This window comes from Phalangium opilio, unplaced genomic scaffold, assembly GCF_054372755.1.
Source record: "Phalangium opilio isolate 3A_F unplaced genomic scaffold, DU_Popi_V2 ptg000115l_1, whole genome shotgun sequence".
Classification (NCBI taxonomy): domain Eukaryota; kingdom Metazoa; phylum Arthropoda; class Arachnida; order Opiliones; family Phalangiidae; genus Phalangium; species Phalangium opilio.
The window spans coordinates 610,133-630,000 of NW_028324210.1; the positions used below are offsets into that span (position 1 = coordinate 610,133).

At 42.7% G+C, this 19,868-nt stretch overlaps 1 protein-coding gene across 3 annotated transcripts in view; it reads right to left on the reverse strand.

Annotated features, from left to right (window-relative positions):
• LOC149623066 (glutamate receptor ionotropic, kainate 2-like) overlaps positions 1-19,868 on the reverse strand; it is a 72,004-nt gene that overhangs the window by 41,177 nt on the left and 10,959 nt on the right. Inside the window, exon 1 of one of the 3 annotated variants that reach the window (XM_089853431.1) lies at positions 13,362-14,135. The exons of 1 other annotated variant lie outside the window; for it this stretch is intronic. In XM_089853431.1, the coding sequence (XP_089709557.1) occupies positions 13,362-13,461 (100 nt within the window). In that variant the 5' untranslated portion in view covers positions 13,462-14,135. Of the gene's footprint in view, positions 1-13,361; positions 14,136-19,868 lie in introns of those variants that run through there. One more of the 3 variants, XM_089853430.1, reaches the window with a different exon arrangement.

Here is a 19,868-nt window from a genome sequence, read left to right on the forward strand (position 1 = left end):
GGTTAAGGGGGGCGCTGGAGGCGAGCATTTGCCCAGAAATGTTTCACCGGCGGTACATCCGTGCTCACTCAGTCAAGTCACCCACCAGGGGCAGTGAAAAATATTTTTGACATATGATATTGATTTAGTTGTGGAGGTCGTAATTTAATAGCTACTAAAATGAAATTTGGTAGAAATAATCTACAAAATGTCTACTTTCCAGGGGTATTTTTATTTTATCTCTATCTACTCTAGATCGAAAGTTACAGGCGTCTAAAGATAAAATTATAATATTTTGCGTAGCAGGGGAAAGCCAGCATTTAGGCTGAATCAACTCCGTGTATTTTCCCATAGCCCCTGTAGAAATGTTTCACCCGCGATACACCTACGCCCATACAGTCGAGTCACCCACCAGGGGTAGAGAAAAATTACGTACCAGGCTTGAATGATTTAATTGTGGATGCCGTAATTTAATAGCTAATATAACGTAATTTGGTAGAAATAATCTACAAAATGTCTACTTTCTCAGGGTATTTTTACTTCATCTCTACGTAGTCGAGATCAAAAGTTACGGACTTGTAAAAATTAAACTTGGTGGAACGATAAACGTTATCTGTATTGAGTTCAATGTGCGGGAATTAATCGTGGAAATCGATTCGTTTCGATAATAAATAAAGGAAACCGATAAATTTTAGGAACAAGGAAGGAAGGAAGGCGAGTTACGACCCGATAATTTCATAGATATAAGAAACGTAAATTAAATAATAAAATAAACAGCGTTTTTAAACAAGATTATTATGTACATTATTTCGCCTTTCACGAAATAAATATTTCTAATATCCATGAATAATTTATCTATTAAGGGGAAACAGGGTGTAATTAGGCCTAAACTAGGAGGAGGGGCCACGGATCAATTTCCCAAAACGACCGGGAGAATTGCCGAAGTTCATTTCTCGAAGTAATTAATATATTTAAAACGGTACTGCACTTTCGGTAGTCGCCGCGGGATGTTTCATTTAGGGGTAATGACGTCATTTACGCTTTAAAGTAATATAATAATAATAATAAAGGGGGTTTTGGGTTGTTGGGGGTGGGCGGGGGGATAGCCCCTCAAACCGATTATTTAATGTATTGTCCGTCCTTGGTTAACGGCAATCGATTGCGACATTACCTATATTGGGGGGAGCCCTTTGTTTCGCGGGCCTTCCAAAATTAGAGCCTGCTCTCTGTCCCCTCGATGTAAACCGACCGAGAGAAGCGAATTTAAATTAAAATCTCCGTGAATATGGAAGAAAATCGAAAAATACCTTACAATTCCAATATTTAAATAATTACTCAAATTGATTTTGATTTTCACATTTAAAATGGAACTCCGTAAATATTATCAAATTCACGATAAATTCGAAATTATCTAATTCAAATCCCCTGACTTTTTCATGCTTTTCCCTGACCCATGGAAATCCTGAATATTCTGGAGTAAATTTAGGGAATTCCTTAAATATATTTGCTATTGACTTTTCGTTGTGGGGAGGGGGGAGCATCCCTAAAGATAGAAACGGAAAGAGAGAGAGAGAGAGAGAGAGAGAGAGAGAGAGAGAGAGAGAGAGAGAGAGAGAGAGTTGTAGGTTCTATAGGGTTCGCTTCGCGGCGTTAAAGCCTTTCTCCGTCTCTTTCTCGTAAGCGGAAGTTGGAGAATGCTTCGGGAAGGGCATCCGTCTCTCCTCGCACGCTTATTGGCTTCGAGAGTCATCGAGGGAAGCAGCCAGAGAAAGCACCCAAAGCGAATACAGAGCCATTTTCCTCTCTCTCTCCCTCCCTCCCTCCCTCTTAAAGCTCTCTCTTTCTGTCACAGGGTTCGTACAACTTTTGGAAAACATATTTCCCTGAGATTTCCAGGTAGTATCGTTGGAAAGGGGACAAATAGGACCGTAACATAGTATCTCTAATAAAACCAGTGTTTTGAGAATAAAAAGTATAATGTGAAAAATCACATGTTAACCCACGGAGGGAAAGTTAACGAACATTTTGCTTAATTACTCGGCCTCTGTTTGTCGTAACCCGACGTTTTTAGTGCGGTTGGATGGGGAACAAATTGGACTATAACATACTCAAAGGACATCCCCGTATCTCTACTAGAAAAAGAGTTACGAGCCTGCAAAGTTTATTTTCAAAAATGAAAAGTAACCTCCTAACAATAAGTGAGACAAAAAATAAGTTGACGACGATATTGAGGTAGCCTCAAGTTTAAAGTATCCTTGTATGGGGAGCAAAGAGTACTATAACATATCCAAAGGAGATCCCCGTATCTCTAATAGAACGAGAGTTATGAGCCTCCAAAGTTTAGTGCAAAAATCATAAGTAACATAATAACAATAAGTGAGACAAAAAATGAGTTGACGAACATTTTGCTTAATATCTCGGCTCCTGTTTGTCGTAGCCCTATGTTCTTGGTATGGTTGGATGGGGGACAAATTGGACTATAACATACTCAAAGGACATCCCCCTATGTCTAGTAGAACCTGAGTTACGAGCCTGCAAAGTATAGTCTAATGCTATTCCTATGGAGGGGGTTGTTTTTTTACGTTTTGCTTAATTACTCGGCCCCTGCTTGTCGTAGCCCTACGGTTTTAGTATGGTTGGATGGGGGACAAATTGGACTATAACATACTCAAAGGACGTCCGCGTATCTCTAGTAGACACAGAGTTACGAGCCTGCAAAGTATAGTCTAATGCTATTCCTATGGAGGGGTTGTTTGTTTACGTTTTGCTTAATTACTCGGCGCCTGTTTGTCTGAACCCCAAGTCTTTAGTATGGTTGGATGGGGGACAAATAGGACTATAACATACTCAAAGGACGTCCGCGTATCTCTAGTAGACACAGAGTTACGAGCCTGCAAAGTATAGTCTAATGCTATTCCTATGGAGGGGTTGTTTGTTTACGTTTTGCTTAATTACTCGGCGCCTGTTTGTCTGAACCCCAAGTCTTTAGTATGGTTGGATGGGGGACAAATAGGACTATAACATACTCAAAGGACTTCCCCGTATCTCTAGTAGAACCTGAGTTATGAGCCTCCAAATTTGACTGAACACAACCCCAAATGCATTGGTGTGAAACATCCAATGTAGGGAATGTTACTGATTGGCCAGAATTTTAATAAAAACTCTAAATTTCCCAGAGTTTTTGTCAACTATTAATTTCCCCGAGTTTTCCAGGCTTGTAGGAACCCTGTACTTTCGAGTCCTGTCCCGTTCTTTAATGGACGTCTACTCTATCGTATGGAGATTGGAATGCCAACAGTGATTCTTCTTCCCTCTCGAAGCGGACGAGAAACTAAATACGACTATTAACGGATCGAATGTCGCCCCAAAATTCTTATAGAGAAATAGATAATGACGAATTTCACCGAAGTTGCTGCCATTTTTAAAGGATACTCGCTTAAATTGAGTTCCAATTGCAATTTAGGTCTATACGCCGCTCTTTAAAGGTCCCGTAACTTTATAATACAGGTGGGGGGAGGGGTTCTGTCATAGATTAAAGGCTGCTGTAGAAAGGGGGCGGGTCTATTATTGGATAGGGGTCACCGACTATACAAAGTTCAGTCGAAAGCTCGAAGATCCTGTTTAAGTATTCGCGACACGCGTCCGAACGAGAAAACACAATTCGAGTAATTTACGATGCAACGCCTCCCCCCCCCTAAATAGGCCACCATGGAATAAAACGGAACGAGTGGGGCTCGAACCCCCGAAACTTAGTCCCATCCACCTAAGGATAAACATTTTCTGGAGTCGGGTCTAGTACAAATATAGAGAGACTCGTTTCGTTTCTAGCCGAGAGCTAATCCAGCCCAGAAACCTTTCAACCCTCTAGTCCAACTCTCTCTCTCTCTCTCTCTCTCTCTCTCTCTCCTTCTCTCTCTCCTTCTCTCTCTCTCTCCTTCTCTCTCTCTCTCTCTCGTCCAACTCTCTCTCTCTCCTTCTCTCTCTCCTCTCTCTCTTCTCTCTCTCCTCTCTCTCCTCTCTCTCTTCTCTCTCTCTTCTCTCTCTCTCTCTCTCTCTCTCTTAGTCACCGGCTTTGTCGCTTCTCGTACATTTTAAGAGGTACTCGGGGAAAAGCTAGAGTCCATAGACGCTCAAACGTAAATTTACCGGCGAAAAACCGAGGTGCACCCGGCGGATGGATATCACTACGTTATTATTACGCTAATTTTATATGTAAAATGTCGGAAACATAATCGCTTAAAACTCGCAATATCAATAGCGTATGAATACGTAATGTTAAGATTAAATAAATTCACTCTAGCTCAAAAAGGTTGACGAAAAAAGGTGATAGAAGTTACAATTTCAACTCGAGATTGGTTTCCATCGCGTAATTAGCCTTCCCTTTGGAAGAGAGCGGTAAATGCGAAGGCGACGGTACAGCGGCGGCGGTGGAAAGATGGGATGAGCGAGTTCTTTGGGAAAGAAACCAAGGAGAATAAAAAAATGGTGCGTGAGCGACCCGGGTTCGATTCCCGGCTGCGATCCGAAAAAAAATTTAATAGAAATTAAATCTCAAACCGAGCCCAGTTACCCCTATGGGGGTTATGGTAATATAAAGTTCCTTTTAAGCTAAAAACTGACGATAACGAAAGCGAAAACTCCGACCACAACTACTACTAGTACTACTACTATTACTACTACGGCTCGGCTCAAACTAAGAGCCTCATCGTATACTACGATGTGGCTAAAAAATGGTGCGTGCGACGCTAAATAATCCGAGACGATTTCGCCTCGTCGAGAAAGAGGATAAGAAAAGCGTTACGTATTATAGGAGAAAGGTGTCGAAAGATAGCCCGCCCGCCCATCCAATAAGCTACCCAACACCAGCCAGATTCAGTCGGGCCCCGGAGATGGAGGGGGGGGGCGAACTTCTTCAATCAATAATAAACCTCGGCGGCAAAACTCTCTCCCCCCCCGGTACTATAGTGCCACCACCTTTATCTCCCAACAGAGGACAAGGCCCCATACACGAATTCTCCAACAAAGGATTTTACAACGAGCAACCTTAAGAAACCCGCGCGCCTTTTCTAAGATTAAGATTGGTTCGTTTTAATAGCGTCGCTTTAATTTCACTGTCAATAGTTAACGCCGGTGAAATTTTAAAATTCAACAAGTTGGGAAACCAAAATAACCTCCTCTCCGAGTAGAAATAAGTGTCACCGAAACATGGGGATTTAAAGTTCATTTAGATACGGGCTCCAAACATTGATTGGCCCCCAAAAACAGAAGGAAATAGTCACGTGTGTCAGAGTAATAAGGTAATCCTTCATAATCCAACAATGGCAATTTAATTCATACTTTTCAGTAAAGGGTAAGTTAGTTACGAGGTTACTAAAAACCATTCATTTTGAGTGAAGGCGACCATGGGATAGGAATTTAGGATGTATCAACAGGGGTTTGGGAAGGGAGGGGGATATCCCCCGCAACTAATTCTCTTTGATTAATACGTACAGTCAGCTGGGGGCGGGGGGGTACTGGTAGTATAGAGAAATACCCCAATATAGTTCAGAGAATTCATTCATTATATAAGGTCGAAAGAGAAGGGCGCCGCCTACGTACAAGCCGGGGCTAAACAGAATCTGACACGAGTCACTTTCCTCAAAGCCCAAAACCATCCTTTCGAAAAATTCCATTAATTTTCAGGAAAAACATTAAGCTTACTTGTCAACCTACGTAGTAAGCTTTACTCTGTCTATCTCATAGTCGAGTTAGAGATCAAAGGTCAAGGGTTGCTTTCTTCATCCCCCTCGGCAGACCGTTTCAAAACAGGGCATGATACCAAATAAAACAGGCTTAAGTGATTTCTAGGGACACCCGATGCCCTCGTTCAAAAATTATTTACCTATAAGAATTTAAATATACGATTTCATAGTGGTCATCTTCTCTTAATTATAGTCGGAGACTAGTCTATTGGTCAACCTAGAGCCCATTACATTAATTGTAGAAGAGAAGCAAAGACCACAGAGGCGGGGGGGGGGTTGCCTAACCATATTGGGTTATTTCCCTGGCCCCAAGAAGCACACCTAGTGTAGTGATTACTCGGGGACTCCGTCTGGCGTTGCCTCCTGGTAGTAACTTAAGTGGGAGTGGCCTCTCTCGCGCCACTGTGGTCTCGCTTTCACCGCGGCGAATAATTAATGGAAAGGTCTATAGGCGCTGGCTGCGTGGCATCTCGAGTTACGCTCGCTATAGTTTTGACATAAATTCATTTCGAGTTGGAAACATTTTTAACTCTTTATAATTAAGCTTATCATTTTGAAACTTTAATTAATTTAAAGCGGAGTCGGTTCGAGAGAGAGAGCGTACCGGCACCTGACCTAATCTTCTCGTAAAGTTTTAATACGGGGAAAGGTAAGGGACCGCCACGACTCTATACTACGTACTTAGGTAGGTAGGACGCGTTTTGAACAGAGCCTCCTCCAATGGGAGAAGGGGGAGGGAGGGGAAGAAAGTGGAACGATTTCAATTAATTTGAACAGGAGAGATTAGATCCGAAATCCCTTGCGCCCCCCGCTCCCCTTCCCCCAAACTTAAAACTTCATATTTCTGGAAAACAGAAACGAAACTGTGATGAAACTTTAACACTTCCCGAAAGGTTAAAGTCCCGGTTGGATATTAAAACCATCGCCTTAACCAAATTAAGGATGAGTTTACAGTAACAGTTATCAGCAAAAAAAAAATCATAAAAAAACAGGTGAGTCAAGACCCGAGGGACAATATTAAATATAATAGTTATATATGCGAAAACAATATCTATGGATAAACACGGACTAATTTGGTAAATGGACCAAACAACTCGATACTATAGAAACGCCCCGAGGAAGGAAAACTAATCATTTTATACCCTAATTAAATTTTCTTCACTCCCATTTGATAACTTCCGAATAACATTAATGATATTTATTTCACGAAAGGTTAAAAAAAAAGAACGTGGAGTATCTATTCTGGCTTAATTGGATTGGAATTGTTGTTTTTCTGTATACAGAGTGGTTTTGTTCCCCCCAGAGTGACGTCGTCGTCGTCGTCGACTCTCATTTCTTTCTTCATCACGAGCAGCTGTTCCCTCCCCCCCCCGCCAACCCGTGGGAAAAGTAAACAATGGAGAAGAACAAAGTCGAGACAACACACGACACACGCGCGACATTTGCTCTAACCATAACAGAAAAAGGTATACATTCTGCCACGAATCACCCAGATTAATTTGGAAAACCTCCCTATTATCAAATGTAGATGAGAGGGAAAGTATGACAATGACCATAGAGCCTGTGTTAAAAAACGCGGACATCAAAGTTTCGCCAATAACTATTTAGTTTACTAGTGACTGATGGACTTGCAAACTCGCGACTGAAAGTAGTTCAGACATTTATGCTCCTTGGTTTAACCATAGCCCACTTGATCACGCGCATCACGACGCAAGCTGCTCGCGCTATAGCTAATTTACCGAGATTTGTTTTAAACGTATCTAGTTTTTTGCTTCGATAACCTTACTTAGATCCATATTATACCTTCAAATACCTTTTAAAACATTACCAGCTACTCTGTCCTGACTACAAACACAAATCGAGCAAGTTCTGGCATACGCAATAGCAGACGACAGTAACCGCGTAACCGCGAATTTATGCAAGACCTATTTTAAGGGAGTGAACAGGCCCAGTATAGCTACGTCAATAAAACGGTCAACTACGGCGAAACTCTGATGACTCGCGACTTTTGGCCATTTTCATACTTTTCCTCTCATCCACTTTTGCTATTATATATGGGGTCACGACACGGATGACGCGACATCTTAACTAGACAAAGCCCACGAGCTAGAGATTGCAATATTAACTCAAATCAATCTGGCTTCATCCAATTTTTCTAAAACAATTCCAGTTGTTGCGGATTTTAGAAAATTCGCTTTGCCAAATAGGCCTTTATAGAAAGTTTTTACGGCTTGCGCACCTTGTTGATTTGTCCCGCCGCGCCTGCGCATTATAACAGCCATACGTCACCAAAATTCTCTCGGAAGTGACGTCACTAAACTCAACAACCAAGGCTTAGATCAAAATTCTTAAATAAATATACTTTACGTTAGATCTAATCATTATAAATTCATACGAGTATCAAATATCAACATTAGAATAGTTCGGCAAAATATGAATAAGATTTGCTGGCTTAAAGTAGATAAACACAAACAAAGAACAAACGCGTTAAAAAAAGCCCACCATTTTATCAGTCGGCTTTATCTCTCCAAATCTTGCCTCCAGTTCGTGTTTTTTATAACACAAAACTGGCTGAACTGAACTGACTCAGTTTGAACTACAAGAGGGGACAAGTACCCATAATTCCTTTAGAACTTTCTATAAAGGCCTATTGCGTGACAGTGCGAACGGGTCTTTACCTATATCGTTTCCAGGCGATAGGAGTTGGGTATCACGACGGACATCGGCTACAAATATGTCCGAAGAAGTTTTCCGGACAGGGGATAGTAGAATGACCATGACACTCGGGTCATCCTAACCCCCCCCCACCGTCCTTCTCCCGTAAACCGGAGATAGATAATACCGCTAGCTGAAGGAAGGAAGCGGACCCTAAGGTTCGGGCGGGGGAGAGGGGGTGTTAGCCCCCCCCCCTTCTCAATCGATACGAAAGCGGACAGCCATGACAATAACCCCGTGACATCCATAGACACCCTTCGCTAAGCCTCGCCTCTCACCAAGATTTTTTTGATTTTTTCTCTTTTTTACCAACACCGAATTCCGGTTCAAACTATTGTTGTTTTCTGACAGTCACTTCGTTCTCGGCTTAGAATGTCCGGCGTTTTCCATAGAAACACGGGCTTTCTTAGCCAATACAACGCTCCCTTCTTAGAGTGTAATTAAGTATAGATTTTAACCCTCGTAGTGTTGTATCGTTAAAATGGGCCACATTTTTCGTAACAGTCCAGACATTTCTAACGAAAAGCGGTTCCCTTCTTAGGGTGTAATTAAGTATATCTTCTCTTATATAAGAGTGTGAAGGCTCATTCAAAGAGTGGGCGGCGGGGGAAAATTATTACGGGGGGGGCTAGAACCCCATAACCCCATTTCCAGTTGGGTAACTGAGAAACTTTTTCAATTGCTCAATTCTTTTGTAAATCGAATAGATAGCTTCAGCTTTTCCGATGTGGGGGAGTACCCCGCAGTTTCTAGGCTTCTATAAGGGGGTGGGGGGTAAATCCTCCGGCCCTTTACAAACCGCATACAGAGAAATAAAGGAAGAAACTGTATTCTTATTTTTTTCCTCGGTCTCTAGCAGCGTTCTATTTTTGTTTTGCGTGGGATAGCAAACCGCCAAACTCATTGTTGCCTTCGAGAATTCTTCGCCTTTTCTTTAATGTACAAGTTTTTATTATTTTTTCCGTACATTCGGGGGGGGGGGGCTATTGTTGGAGCCAAGGCTTACTAGAGTTAATACATAATGTAGCACTACGTAGTAAGGTTTCATCAATTGAGGTTGCTTATTGTTGATGGCCAAGCGCTCAGTGAATAAAAAAAGAAAAACTAATTTCAAAAAGTTTTTACAAGATAAGTTTTTTCTCGTTTCGTTGGCGTCGCCTGTGACTAGGATGGGAAGTTAACACACGAGGTGCCATTAAAACAATCCAGTTTTTAACCGAAAACTCGAATTGCCTCTAAACAAACCCAATCTAAATTTGTGCCTATAAACCCCCCCCCCCCGGGTTCTAAAACGTAACCTCCGTTAATTCTTCAAACTGCTCCTTCAGGGTTCATACAACTTTTGGAAAACAAATTTCCCTGAGATTTCCTGGTTTTCCCCCCTATATGGAGTATCCTATAAAGCAAATGTTAACGAAGGAGAAGGGGGACAAATAGGACTATAACATACTCAAAGGACATCCCCGTATCTCTAGTAGAACCAGAGTTACGAGCCTCCAAATATAGTCTAATGCTATTCCTATGGAGGGGGATTGTTTGTTTACGTTTTGCTTAATTACTCGGCCCCTGTTTGTCGTAGCCCTACGTTTTTAGTACGGTTGGATGGGGGATAAATAGGACTATAACATACTCGAAGGACAGCCCCGTATCTATAGTAGAACCAGAGTTACGAGCCTCCAAATATAGTGTAATGTTAATCCTATGGAGGGAGGTATGTTTACGAACATTTTGCTTAATTACTCGGCCTCTGTTTGTCGTAGCCCTACGTTTTTAGTACGGTTGGATGGGGGATAAATAGGACTATAACATACTCGAAGGACAGCCCCGTATCTATAGTAGAACCAGAGTTATGAGCCTCCAAATATAGTGTAATGTTAATCCTATGGAGGGAGGTATGTTTACGAACATTTTGCTTAATTACTCGGCCCCTGTTTGGCGCGCAAATTTCCCTGATTTCCCTGAATTATACTAAAAATTCTAAATTTCCCTGAGGTTTTTGTCAACTATTTATTTCCCTGATTTTTCCTTGAGGTTTTCCTTGTTTTCCAGGTTTGTATGAACCCTGCTCCGTTTATTAGAACTGTATACCCAAAAACCGAGGGTTTCCATTTAGAGAAATGGCCGCCGTCGCCGCCGCTTTTTCTCGAGTATTAAAGATATAAAAGGCTTCCTTAAGCGGATTTCGAAGATTTATGGAATCGTCTCCGAGAGATTATAATTTTGGCCCCCCAAAAGCGAAAATAATTTTCATTTCGGTAAAACTCCCGAGTGCAAAGGGAGTTGGCAACATTTTTGGGGATCCGTAATCGTTTTGAAGGCCCATTGCGAGGGTTTTTTTTTTTTTTTGAAAAAAAGCGTTTAAGAATGGCGCCAGAGAAAAAAACATTTTTCTAGTTTAAATCCGCGTGAAATTGAGGAATCGCGAGATAAGCGGAGAAAACTTTCAAAGGCGACCCCATTTTAACTATTTTTTAAAGCTCGCCCATTTATTCCCAGCATTCCTAGCGCGTAACGCCGCTTTACTTTTAAATCTTACACTCATTTATTTCGTTCTCTTTAAAACGCGGGCTTTCGGGGCGACTGAAAATGGTATACTTTCGATAAGTCTGCCAAACGGTGTCTTCTTAAAGCTCAAACCAAGAAGTTATATCAGTATCTCAGAGAGAAGGTATAAGATGCCTTTGTATTCGCGCGCCATAGTCCCAGTCCCCCTTTCAAAATACAAGGGGGGGGGGACGTAAAAGGAGGCGCCGGGCTATTTCGCTGCCTCTCCTCAGTCGGAAAATATGACTGTAATTTTCGTCACTCGCGTCGTCGCGCTGACGTGAGTTTTCAAGAACCAATGAGATGCTGGTTGGAATTTAGAGACGGGGATTGACTCCGGACAGGCTACGTTTGGACTGGAGATAAAGCTGGAAACCTGGCGAATTTATACCTTCTCTCTGAGATACTAGATATAACTTCTTGCTCAAACTAAAGAGAATATACCAAGAGGAGCAAAAGCTTTAGCCTTTGCCAAGGCTTTTAAAATTGGTGGCTTTGAGTTCAGCGTGGGAAATAAGGCGGTGGCACAGCTGGACAAATGACCAGTTTAAAAATTGCCTGGACCAGTTTAAAAATTAAATCGTAGGGGGATCAGTGGTCCACTTGACTACTAAGAAAATTCAAGTGTTTCCAGAGTCCAGACAATATCTTAACTATTTTAATTATCCACTTCTCGAATTTAGCAGACGACGCGCCCTGGTCAGTGCTCATGGACCCGTTTATTTATTCCAGGCCAGAGCGGTCGCTGGCCCAATGTCCAGTTTAAAAAAAATCCTTATTTCCCACCCTGGTCTGATCTAAGGAAGCTAACCCTACTTTAGCAGACTACGGAATAGACGACGCGAATTTTGCGATCACGTGACTCACCGGAACTAGAACATTAAAACTCAGGGCTACCAAAAAATACTAGAGCCTCTGCTCCTCTTGGTATATTCTCTTTGCTCAAACTAAAGCCGCGTTAACACGAGACACTTTGGAACCGTTTTCAACCGTTTTGGAAAGGCCTAACAATTTTTAAAAAATAATATTTGCATTTTCTCTTGAAAGATCTCTGGTTTTAACAGCGTAATATTATTTTTTGTACATTCCAAAACGGTTTAAAACGGTTTCAAAGTGTCTCGTGTAAACGTGGCTTGAATCTCATCCAAAAACAATTGGTTGATCGCTCCCTAAAACGAAGGAAATATAGTCACAAATTTCACTAAAAATAATTGAAGCCAGGCGCATTTGATACTTTCACGGATTATTTAACCCCGAGGTCAACCAACGAGGAGGGTTTATTTCATTACTTAAAATCGAGAGTGCGGTAATTTGACCTATTGACCCTGGTAGCTCCTTCCCTCGGCCTTTGAGCCGCACGCGGTGAAACTATTCAGGAAATTTTCCAATGTGGAAAATTCCAGAGGGGATGAGATACGAAAATTTGGGAGCGGGGTATGGAGGGAGGGAGGGAGGCTTTTAAAAGAGAATCAGTGGAGAAAGAGCAAAAAGAGAATCAGCAAAGAAAGAGGAAAAGAGAAATAGATCGAGAACGTCAAAATGAATCATTTCTCCCGGATGAAAAGGTCGACCGAGGCCGCCTCCAGAAATAACCAAAGTTGCGCCAATGACAAAACAAAAGGGTAAAAACCAATTCGGGAATGACGGCGGACGGACTCTCGAGCCCGATTTCCCTGAAATGTCCACGTTTTTCCCATATATTCCAAGGTGGAGTAACAACTACGGGATTGGTTTATATTTACTCGAAGCAACTTCTTCGGGGCAAACTTACTCGAATTTCACTAAAAATTTCCTGGATCTTTTTGGTCACCAATTTATTTCCCTGACATTTTTGAGACAGCCATTCTCTTTTTCGAGTCTGTTTCACGAAACCTTAAATTGTCATATACTCGCGGTACTTGCCGTTGGTTGTACAACGCCCGTTAGTCCCTAGCTAAGGGTTGGTTTATTTGGAAACCTCGATCGTGCGAACGAGCGCACTTGTCGATGGGCAAAATATAAGAATGTCGCGATATCGGTCCAAAATTCTCATCTATAGAAGAATGTCAAGAATTCGTTTCGGGAATAATTCGGCCTCTTCTAGAGAAAGAGTCGTCGGCGGAATAAATAGCCCAACGCGGAAATGCCTAGAAAATTCCAGGACGGGTACGAAAGATTTCGCGGCGAAAAAATGAATTACAATCAAGCGCGAGGAATTATGGGGGCAAGAATAAGAGATACCAGAGAGAGAGACGGAATTCATTTACAAAATTTCTCCGTAATTCTCCAGAGTGCGGCCAAGCCCAACCAAACGTAACCTAACTATATAAGAAGACGTCGTTCATACCAAGGGGGGTAGGTAAAAGAATAAGAATGAGGTTGAAGGAATTGGAAGGGACTCACCGACTTTGATGACTTCTGGCAAGGATCGGGTCAGGTCGACGATCAGCGAGAAGACGAAGGCGGTGAGTGCCATCGCCTTTCGCCGCCGAAGCGCCGCCATGCCACCACCGCCGTCCCCCCCACCGACGCTAAATCGCAGCAAGACCCAGCCTCACCAAACGACCAACAGTTTTCAAACTCGCAAACAATCCGTCGACGAACTCGCGAACCTAAAATCTTCCAGACAACAATCGTCAATTAACGAGTCCAACTTTGTCGTGACGTGACGTGACGTGCACGCGCGCTAACCCTTTCTTTCTTTCTTTCGAGTCAAATTCGTGGTCTAGAGCGGCGCGTGCCGGGTTCTTTATCTTTCTGTCAGGGTAAAAGAGGCGTCACGTGACGCGAGAAGGCCGGTTCTTCATAAACGAAAGGTGGTCGCGATGGCCGGCCCGCTTCGAGCCAACGACTGTTCGTTCGGGAGCCGCGGGATGAAGGGATTTTACGACGAGAAAAACGGTGGGCCAGAGAGAGAGGGGGATCAAAGCGATTGAAGCCGAATTATAAAAAGTAGACGACGGGGGACGTGAGAATGCCAAGATGGTACATTAAACCGGGGGAAAGACGACGTGGATAAACGGAACGGCCGGGGAAATAAGAGGCCCCGAAAATGCCCCTCCAAAGAGTATGACCGCGCGCGCTCAAAATGGATGGGGCCCGGACTAGTCCAACCACGACACGACGCGCCCAAAACGAACCTGGCGGCAAAATCGCCAACTCGATTCCAGGAACCCCCGAACTCCCAAAGAAGCCAGGCCTCCGCCGCCGCTGCTCCAACTATATCGATAGCGAGTTGGCTATACGGACAATTCTTAAAAGGGTATTCTTCAGATGATGCGGGCAGCGTGCACCGACGCTAATATTTCCATATCATTTCTCGGGTAGGATGCGTAGCTACGATGCCACACTTCAGGGTGGGGAGATGGGATGTTCTACTTGGATAGTAAGTACAACGGGCTACAGATAGAGAATAGACTACGCGGGAAAAGTTTGGCCGGTACAGCTAGGACGCGAATACGATAGAATCGATCCCTACAACTCCAACCACCACCGCCTCTCTCACTCTCCTTCTCTCTCTCTCCTTCTCTCTCTCTCCTTCTCTCTCTCTCCTTCTCTCTCTCTCTCCTTCTCTCTCTCTCCTTCTCTCTCTCTCCTTCTCTCTCTCTCTCCTTCTCTCTCTCTCCTTCTCTCTCTCTCCTTCTCTCTCTCTCCTTCTCTCTCTCTCCTTCTCTCTCTCTCCTTCTCTCTCTCTCCTTCTCTCTCTCTCCTTCTCTCTCTCTCCTTCTCTCTCTCTCCTTCTCTCTCTCTCCTTCTCTCTCTCTCCTTCTCTCTCTCCTTCTCTCTCTCTCTCCTTCTCTCTCTCTCCTTCTCTCTCTCTCCTTCTCTCTCTCTCCTTCTCTCTCTCTCCTTCTCTCTCTCTCCTTCTCTCTCTCTCCTTCTCTCTCTCTCCTTCTCTCTCTCTCCTTCTCTCTCTCCTTCTCTCTCTCCTTCTCTCTCTCTCCTCTCTCTCTCCTTCTCTCTCTCCTTCTCTCTCTCTCCTTCTCTCTCTCCTTCTCTCTCTCTCCTTCTCTCTCTCCTTCTCTCTCTCCTTCTCTCTCTCTCCTTCTCTCTCTCCTCTCTCTCCTTCTCTCTCTCTCTCTCTCTCTCTCTCTTACCGGGAAAAGTTCCCTCCGACAGTTATCCATAGACATAACAAATTGAGATAAAAACCTAAATAGAGATGACGTGCGGAGATAAGAAATTCTAAGGCATTTAAAACTATGTAGGAGATTTATGGTTAAACTTCATTTCTTAAGCGAATAATTAATGCCAATCACTTATAACGGTAAGTGTTCTTCCAACATAAGTACTTCCGATATCTACGTATTTTCCCGCTAACTCCATGCGCGCGGAATTTCATCCCGCCGCGGTTACCCTGGCAACGGTTACCCCTCGCGACCGTGCGCGCGCCAACACCCCCGCCTTCCCTTCTTCCCTGACCAACCAACCCTTTCACTCAGAGTCACGCGCCTCCTTACCGCGCCTTACTCTCATCGGCTAAAGAAAGCTAGTGAGTCAATGGGCCCCCGTCACGACTGAAATGGTCCATCCACGCCGGTTCTATAATCTATATAGTCTAGAATGCACCGGGGATCTGGATGGAGGGAGTATAAAAAAAGCGTAGTATCGGGAGAGACTGCTTTTATAGACTAGCGCCGTTGTACGAAAAGGAAAAATTATTTTTACTCCATGCAGGCAGCGGGCGTATAGCATTTTGCCTTAGTGTTAACAAAAATATTATACGAAACTAAAAAAAGGCGAGCTCTCTCTCCCCCTCTCTCTCTCTCTCTCTCTCTCTCTCTCTCTCTCTCTCTCTCTCTCTCTCTCTCTCTCTCTCTCTCTCTCTCTCTCTCTCTCTCTCTCTTTTCTGCTTTCGGGAATAATTCAGCCGAAAGCGAAAATCCCTTTACTCTCCAGCAGCATCCCAACGCCAAAGAAGCCCGTGTCAAATAAATTAAAGCAGCCCATCCAAAGGAAAATCCAATAGCGGTGGTTAAACCCAGCTCTAGAAGATCCTATGCCGGACTGCGGGCCGCCCAAGAAATAGCCACGTTGAAAGATAAAACCCTGCTTTTCGACAGACCATAAACCTTAACAAGGTCGAACCAACTTCTATTTCACATTATTCAGCCCAAAAAGTAGGCTCGAAATGCGAAAAGTGAAATTAAGAAACGTTTCTAGGCCCAGATGAAATTATATCTGACCTATTTCAAATGTAATTCGCCTAAACCCCCCCCCCTCTTGACCAAAGCCCTCTTGACCAAAAGTGTATTTAAATGTCTGGCTAGACACATTGACGATGGCATCGACTAAAGCGAGCCAAGAATTTTCCCCTTTAAAATTCAGACTAAAATTCGACGACGTTTCAAAAATATATACATATTAAGAACCAATTCGAGCTAATGGGAACATAGCGACATATTCCGTTCACATTCTAGCGTCCACTCCACTTTACTCTAGCGACACTTCCAACCGCGCCAATCACATAGGTAATCACAAAGAAAAAATGGAGCGCCCATAGATGAATCTTCTCGAGCAAGTAAGGCTCAAGCCCAATGTTCTTATTAGCTTGAATGCGTTCTCGTATACTTGAAACGTTCCCTCCATAAAGCGATACTACTTCCTTATTCGGAAAGGGCAGTTTTTTTTTAGTAGGAGAGAGAGAGGGGGGAGAGAGAGAATGAGAGAGAGAGAAGGAGAGAGAGAGAAGGAGAGAGAGAGAAGGAGAGAGAGTGGGAGACCCAGAAAGAGAGAGAGTGAGAGAGAGACCCAGAAGGAGAGTGAGTGAGAGTGAGAGTGAGAGAGAGCAGAGAGTAGAGTGAGTGAGAGAGGGGGAGAGAGGAGAGAGTGAGAGAGAGAGGAGAGAGTGAGAGAGAGAGGAGAGAGAGAGGAGAGAGTGAGAGGGAGAGCAGAGAGAGAGGAGAGAGTGAGAGGGAGAGCAGAGAGAGAGAGAGGAAGAGAAATGGGGGAAAGGATGCGCTCTCTCTCTTGAAATTTCCAATTCAAAATATCCGAGTTCTCCGCCGCTCGGTTAGGCTTTTTAATCAACAGTGCCAAAGGTTTCCGCCTTTATCAATTTTTTTCCATCACTTTCTGGTTTGACAGCGACTCTCGAGTTTAAATGTAAAGAAGCCCCACCCCCACCCCACCCCCAACCCCCAAAAGCGGAAATAGAAAAACATTTTAAAAATCAGACTATTCGGAACTAAAAAGGGGCTCGATTGAAATTAGAATATTAACGAAATTTTTAAATTATTTTAACGCGTCAACGAACTTAACTTTATTCGTAATTTAATATCGAATTGAATTTAATTATGATGGACGAATTAATTAATATCCTTGGAAAGGGGAGAAGTGCAGCTGCAGGGGCTATCCCTAAACATATTCAAAGAACCTCCCCCCCCCCCCTTAGAACCAGATTTAAAGGGTGTCGCGTAAATAAGTCCAGCATCTTATCCCTATACGGAGACAACGTTTAATTGGGTTCCCATTTTCTCCGATTACCTAAGTAGAGAGATGGCGACTAATTTTCTTAAGGAACACTTTGTATTGCCCATGATTCCTTACGCTAGTGTATAAGAGTCGACAATGGGCATGCAGCTCAACAATTTGCACCCCCGACAATCGATGCAACCAAAAGTAATAAATTGATGGAGTCTTTCTTCTCGTTGTTTTTTCTACGGCTTCTATTGGATTGGGAGCGCCATTATTAAGGAGGGGGGGGTCTCTTTGTAAATAATTGGCGGGAGACCGGGGGGAGGTTCCCCTTTTATCGACTTTGTCATCAATTATTCCATTAGCTATTTACTAAAGCGAAACTGTACCTTTATCCGAGAAAATAACTATTCTCCGTGAAACTGTACCTTTAATTCGAGAAAATAACTATTCTACATGAAACTGTACCTTTAATTCGAGAAAATAACTAGTCTCCGCGACACTGTACCTTTAATTCGAGAAAATAACTATTCTCCGTGAAACTGTACCTTTAATTCGAGAAAATAACTATTCTCCGTGAAACTGTACCTTTAATTCGAGAAAATAACTAGTCTCCGCGACACTGTACCTTTAATTCGAGAAAATAACTATTCTCCGTGAAACTGTACCTTTAATTCGAGAAAATAACTATTCTCCGTGAAACTGTACCTTTAATTCGAGAAAATAACTAGTCTACGCGACACTTTACCTTTAACTCGAGTAAAATAATTTTTACTTAAATTTTGAAAGGCAAAAATATTACTTCGAAACCAATACGAACTAAGCAACCCCTTGAAATCGAGCGATTAAAAATGAACAATCATTATATCAAAAAGAACTTGAAGAAAAGAAGAAAGAGCCGCGGAGATCCTTTCATCTTTCACTTTTGGCCCACTCGCCCACTCGCCCACTCGCTCGCTCGCTATCCGAGCAGATATGAAAATTATATGATGAAAACTCCGCCAATTTCAAAGTACTTTCAAATGGAAAGCTTTTCTATATAAGTACCAACCAAGGGTCGGTCACGTGACTAGGCAGCCAAGCGCATTAGGGCGGCAAGTTCCGCGAAAGAGTGTTAAAACACTAAAGTTGGACAGTCCTGGGTTTAAATTTGATTAAAATCCAAGTCCCCCCAGCTCGCTTCGACTCTCCTCGACTCCGGACGAAAATTAAATAAAAGTTCCAAACGAATCCCAATTTTGCTTTTCCGAGAGAGAAATTAGAGAGAGAGAATGAGAGAGAGAGGGAGAGAAAGAAAGTGAGAGAGAGAGAGGGGGGAGAGAAAGACGCTGGGACCCCCCAAAAAGCTTAACTTATTGTTTAGAATTTAGAAATTTGCCAGACTTTGCAAAATATACCAACCTATCTAGAATGGCAGCTTTCCGATTTCAGCTGTATTAAAATCGAGGGGCTGGCCACTCTTACAATCCGGTAAAGGTATATTTCAATATTATTAAATACTCGCGAGTACTTGGAAATAATTACAAATTAGGTTAGTGCTTAGCCCCTCGATTACATTCTCTATGGAAAGATAACGTGGGTACCGAATGAAGAAACTTTTCCGGGGGGAAGGGGACTTGAAACTTCTAAAACTAATTAGTTTCCACACACACCCCCTCCCCCTCCCCCCACGAGGTCCATCTCATTCTCTTTAACTTTCGCCTGCATTTACCAAAAACTCTCAAAGAGGGGAAGAACACGTTCCTGGAATTATTTCCAACACAATGTAATTTTTTTATAAACATTTAAAATTAATTTTGAATTAATTTCGGGGAAAAGAGATTGTGCATCAGGTAGTATCCGACCCCTCTCCGCGTAATTAGACGCTTTGATAATTCCGGAATATTTATAGGATGCGAAAAGACAAAAATAAGCAAACTGAGCTGCTCGGCATGGGATACAACAAACGCCGCTTTTTCCCGGAGCTAAACTTAATAAACTAAACTACCTGGAAATTCGTTAGATATATGGGAAATGGAATACCATTTAACTAATTACTAGCCCTAAATTGTAATAATACTAATTACTGTTTAATAAACAGATTCATTTTAATATTGATTACTCGAGGATCTCTCAGTATGGAAAATGGCAGCGAAGGCGGGATATGTTCTAGTTTAAACGCTTATAACTTGGAATTTAAATTAGGTAGAGAAAATTTAAAGGTACCATCATAAAATAGACATTTTTTAGATTATTTCTACCAAATTTCATTATGTTAGCGGTTAAACTCCAGCCTCCACAATTAAATCTATTTTAAATGCCTAAAATATTTTTCCTATTGCCCCTAGTGGGTGACTCGACTGTGTGAGCTTGGGTGTACCGCGGGTGAAACATTTCTACAGGGGCTATGGGAAAATACACGCTGCTGATTCAGCCTAAATGTTGGCTTTCCCCTTTTACACAAAAATATTTTAGTTTTATCCGTAACTTTTGATCTAGAGTAGATAGAGATAA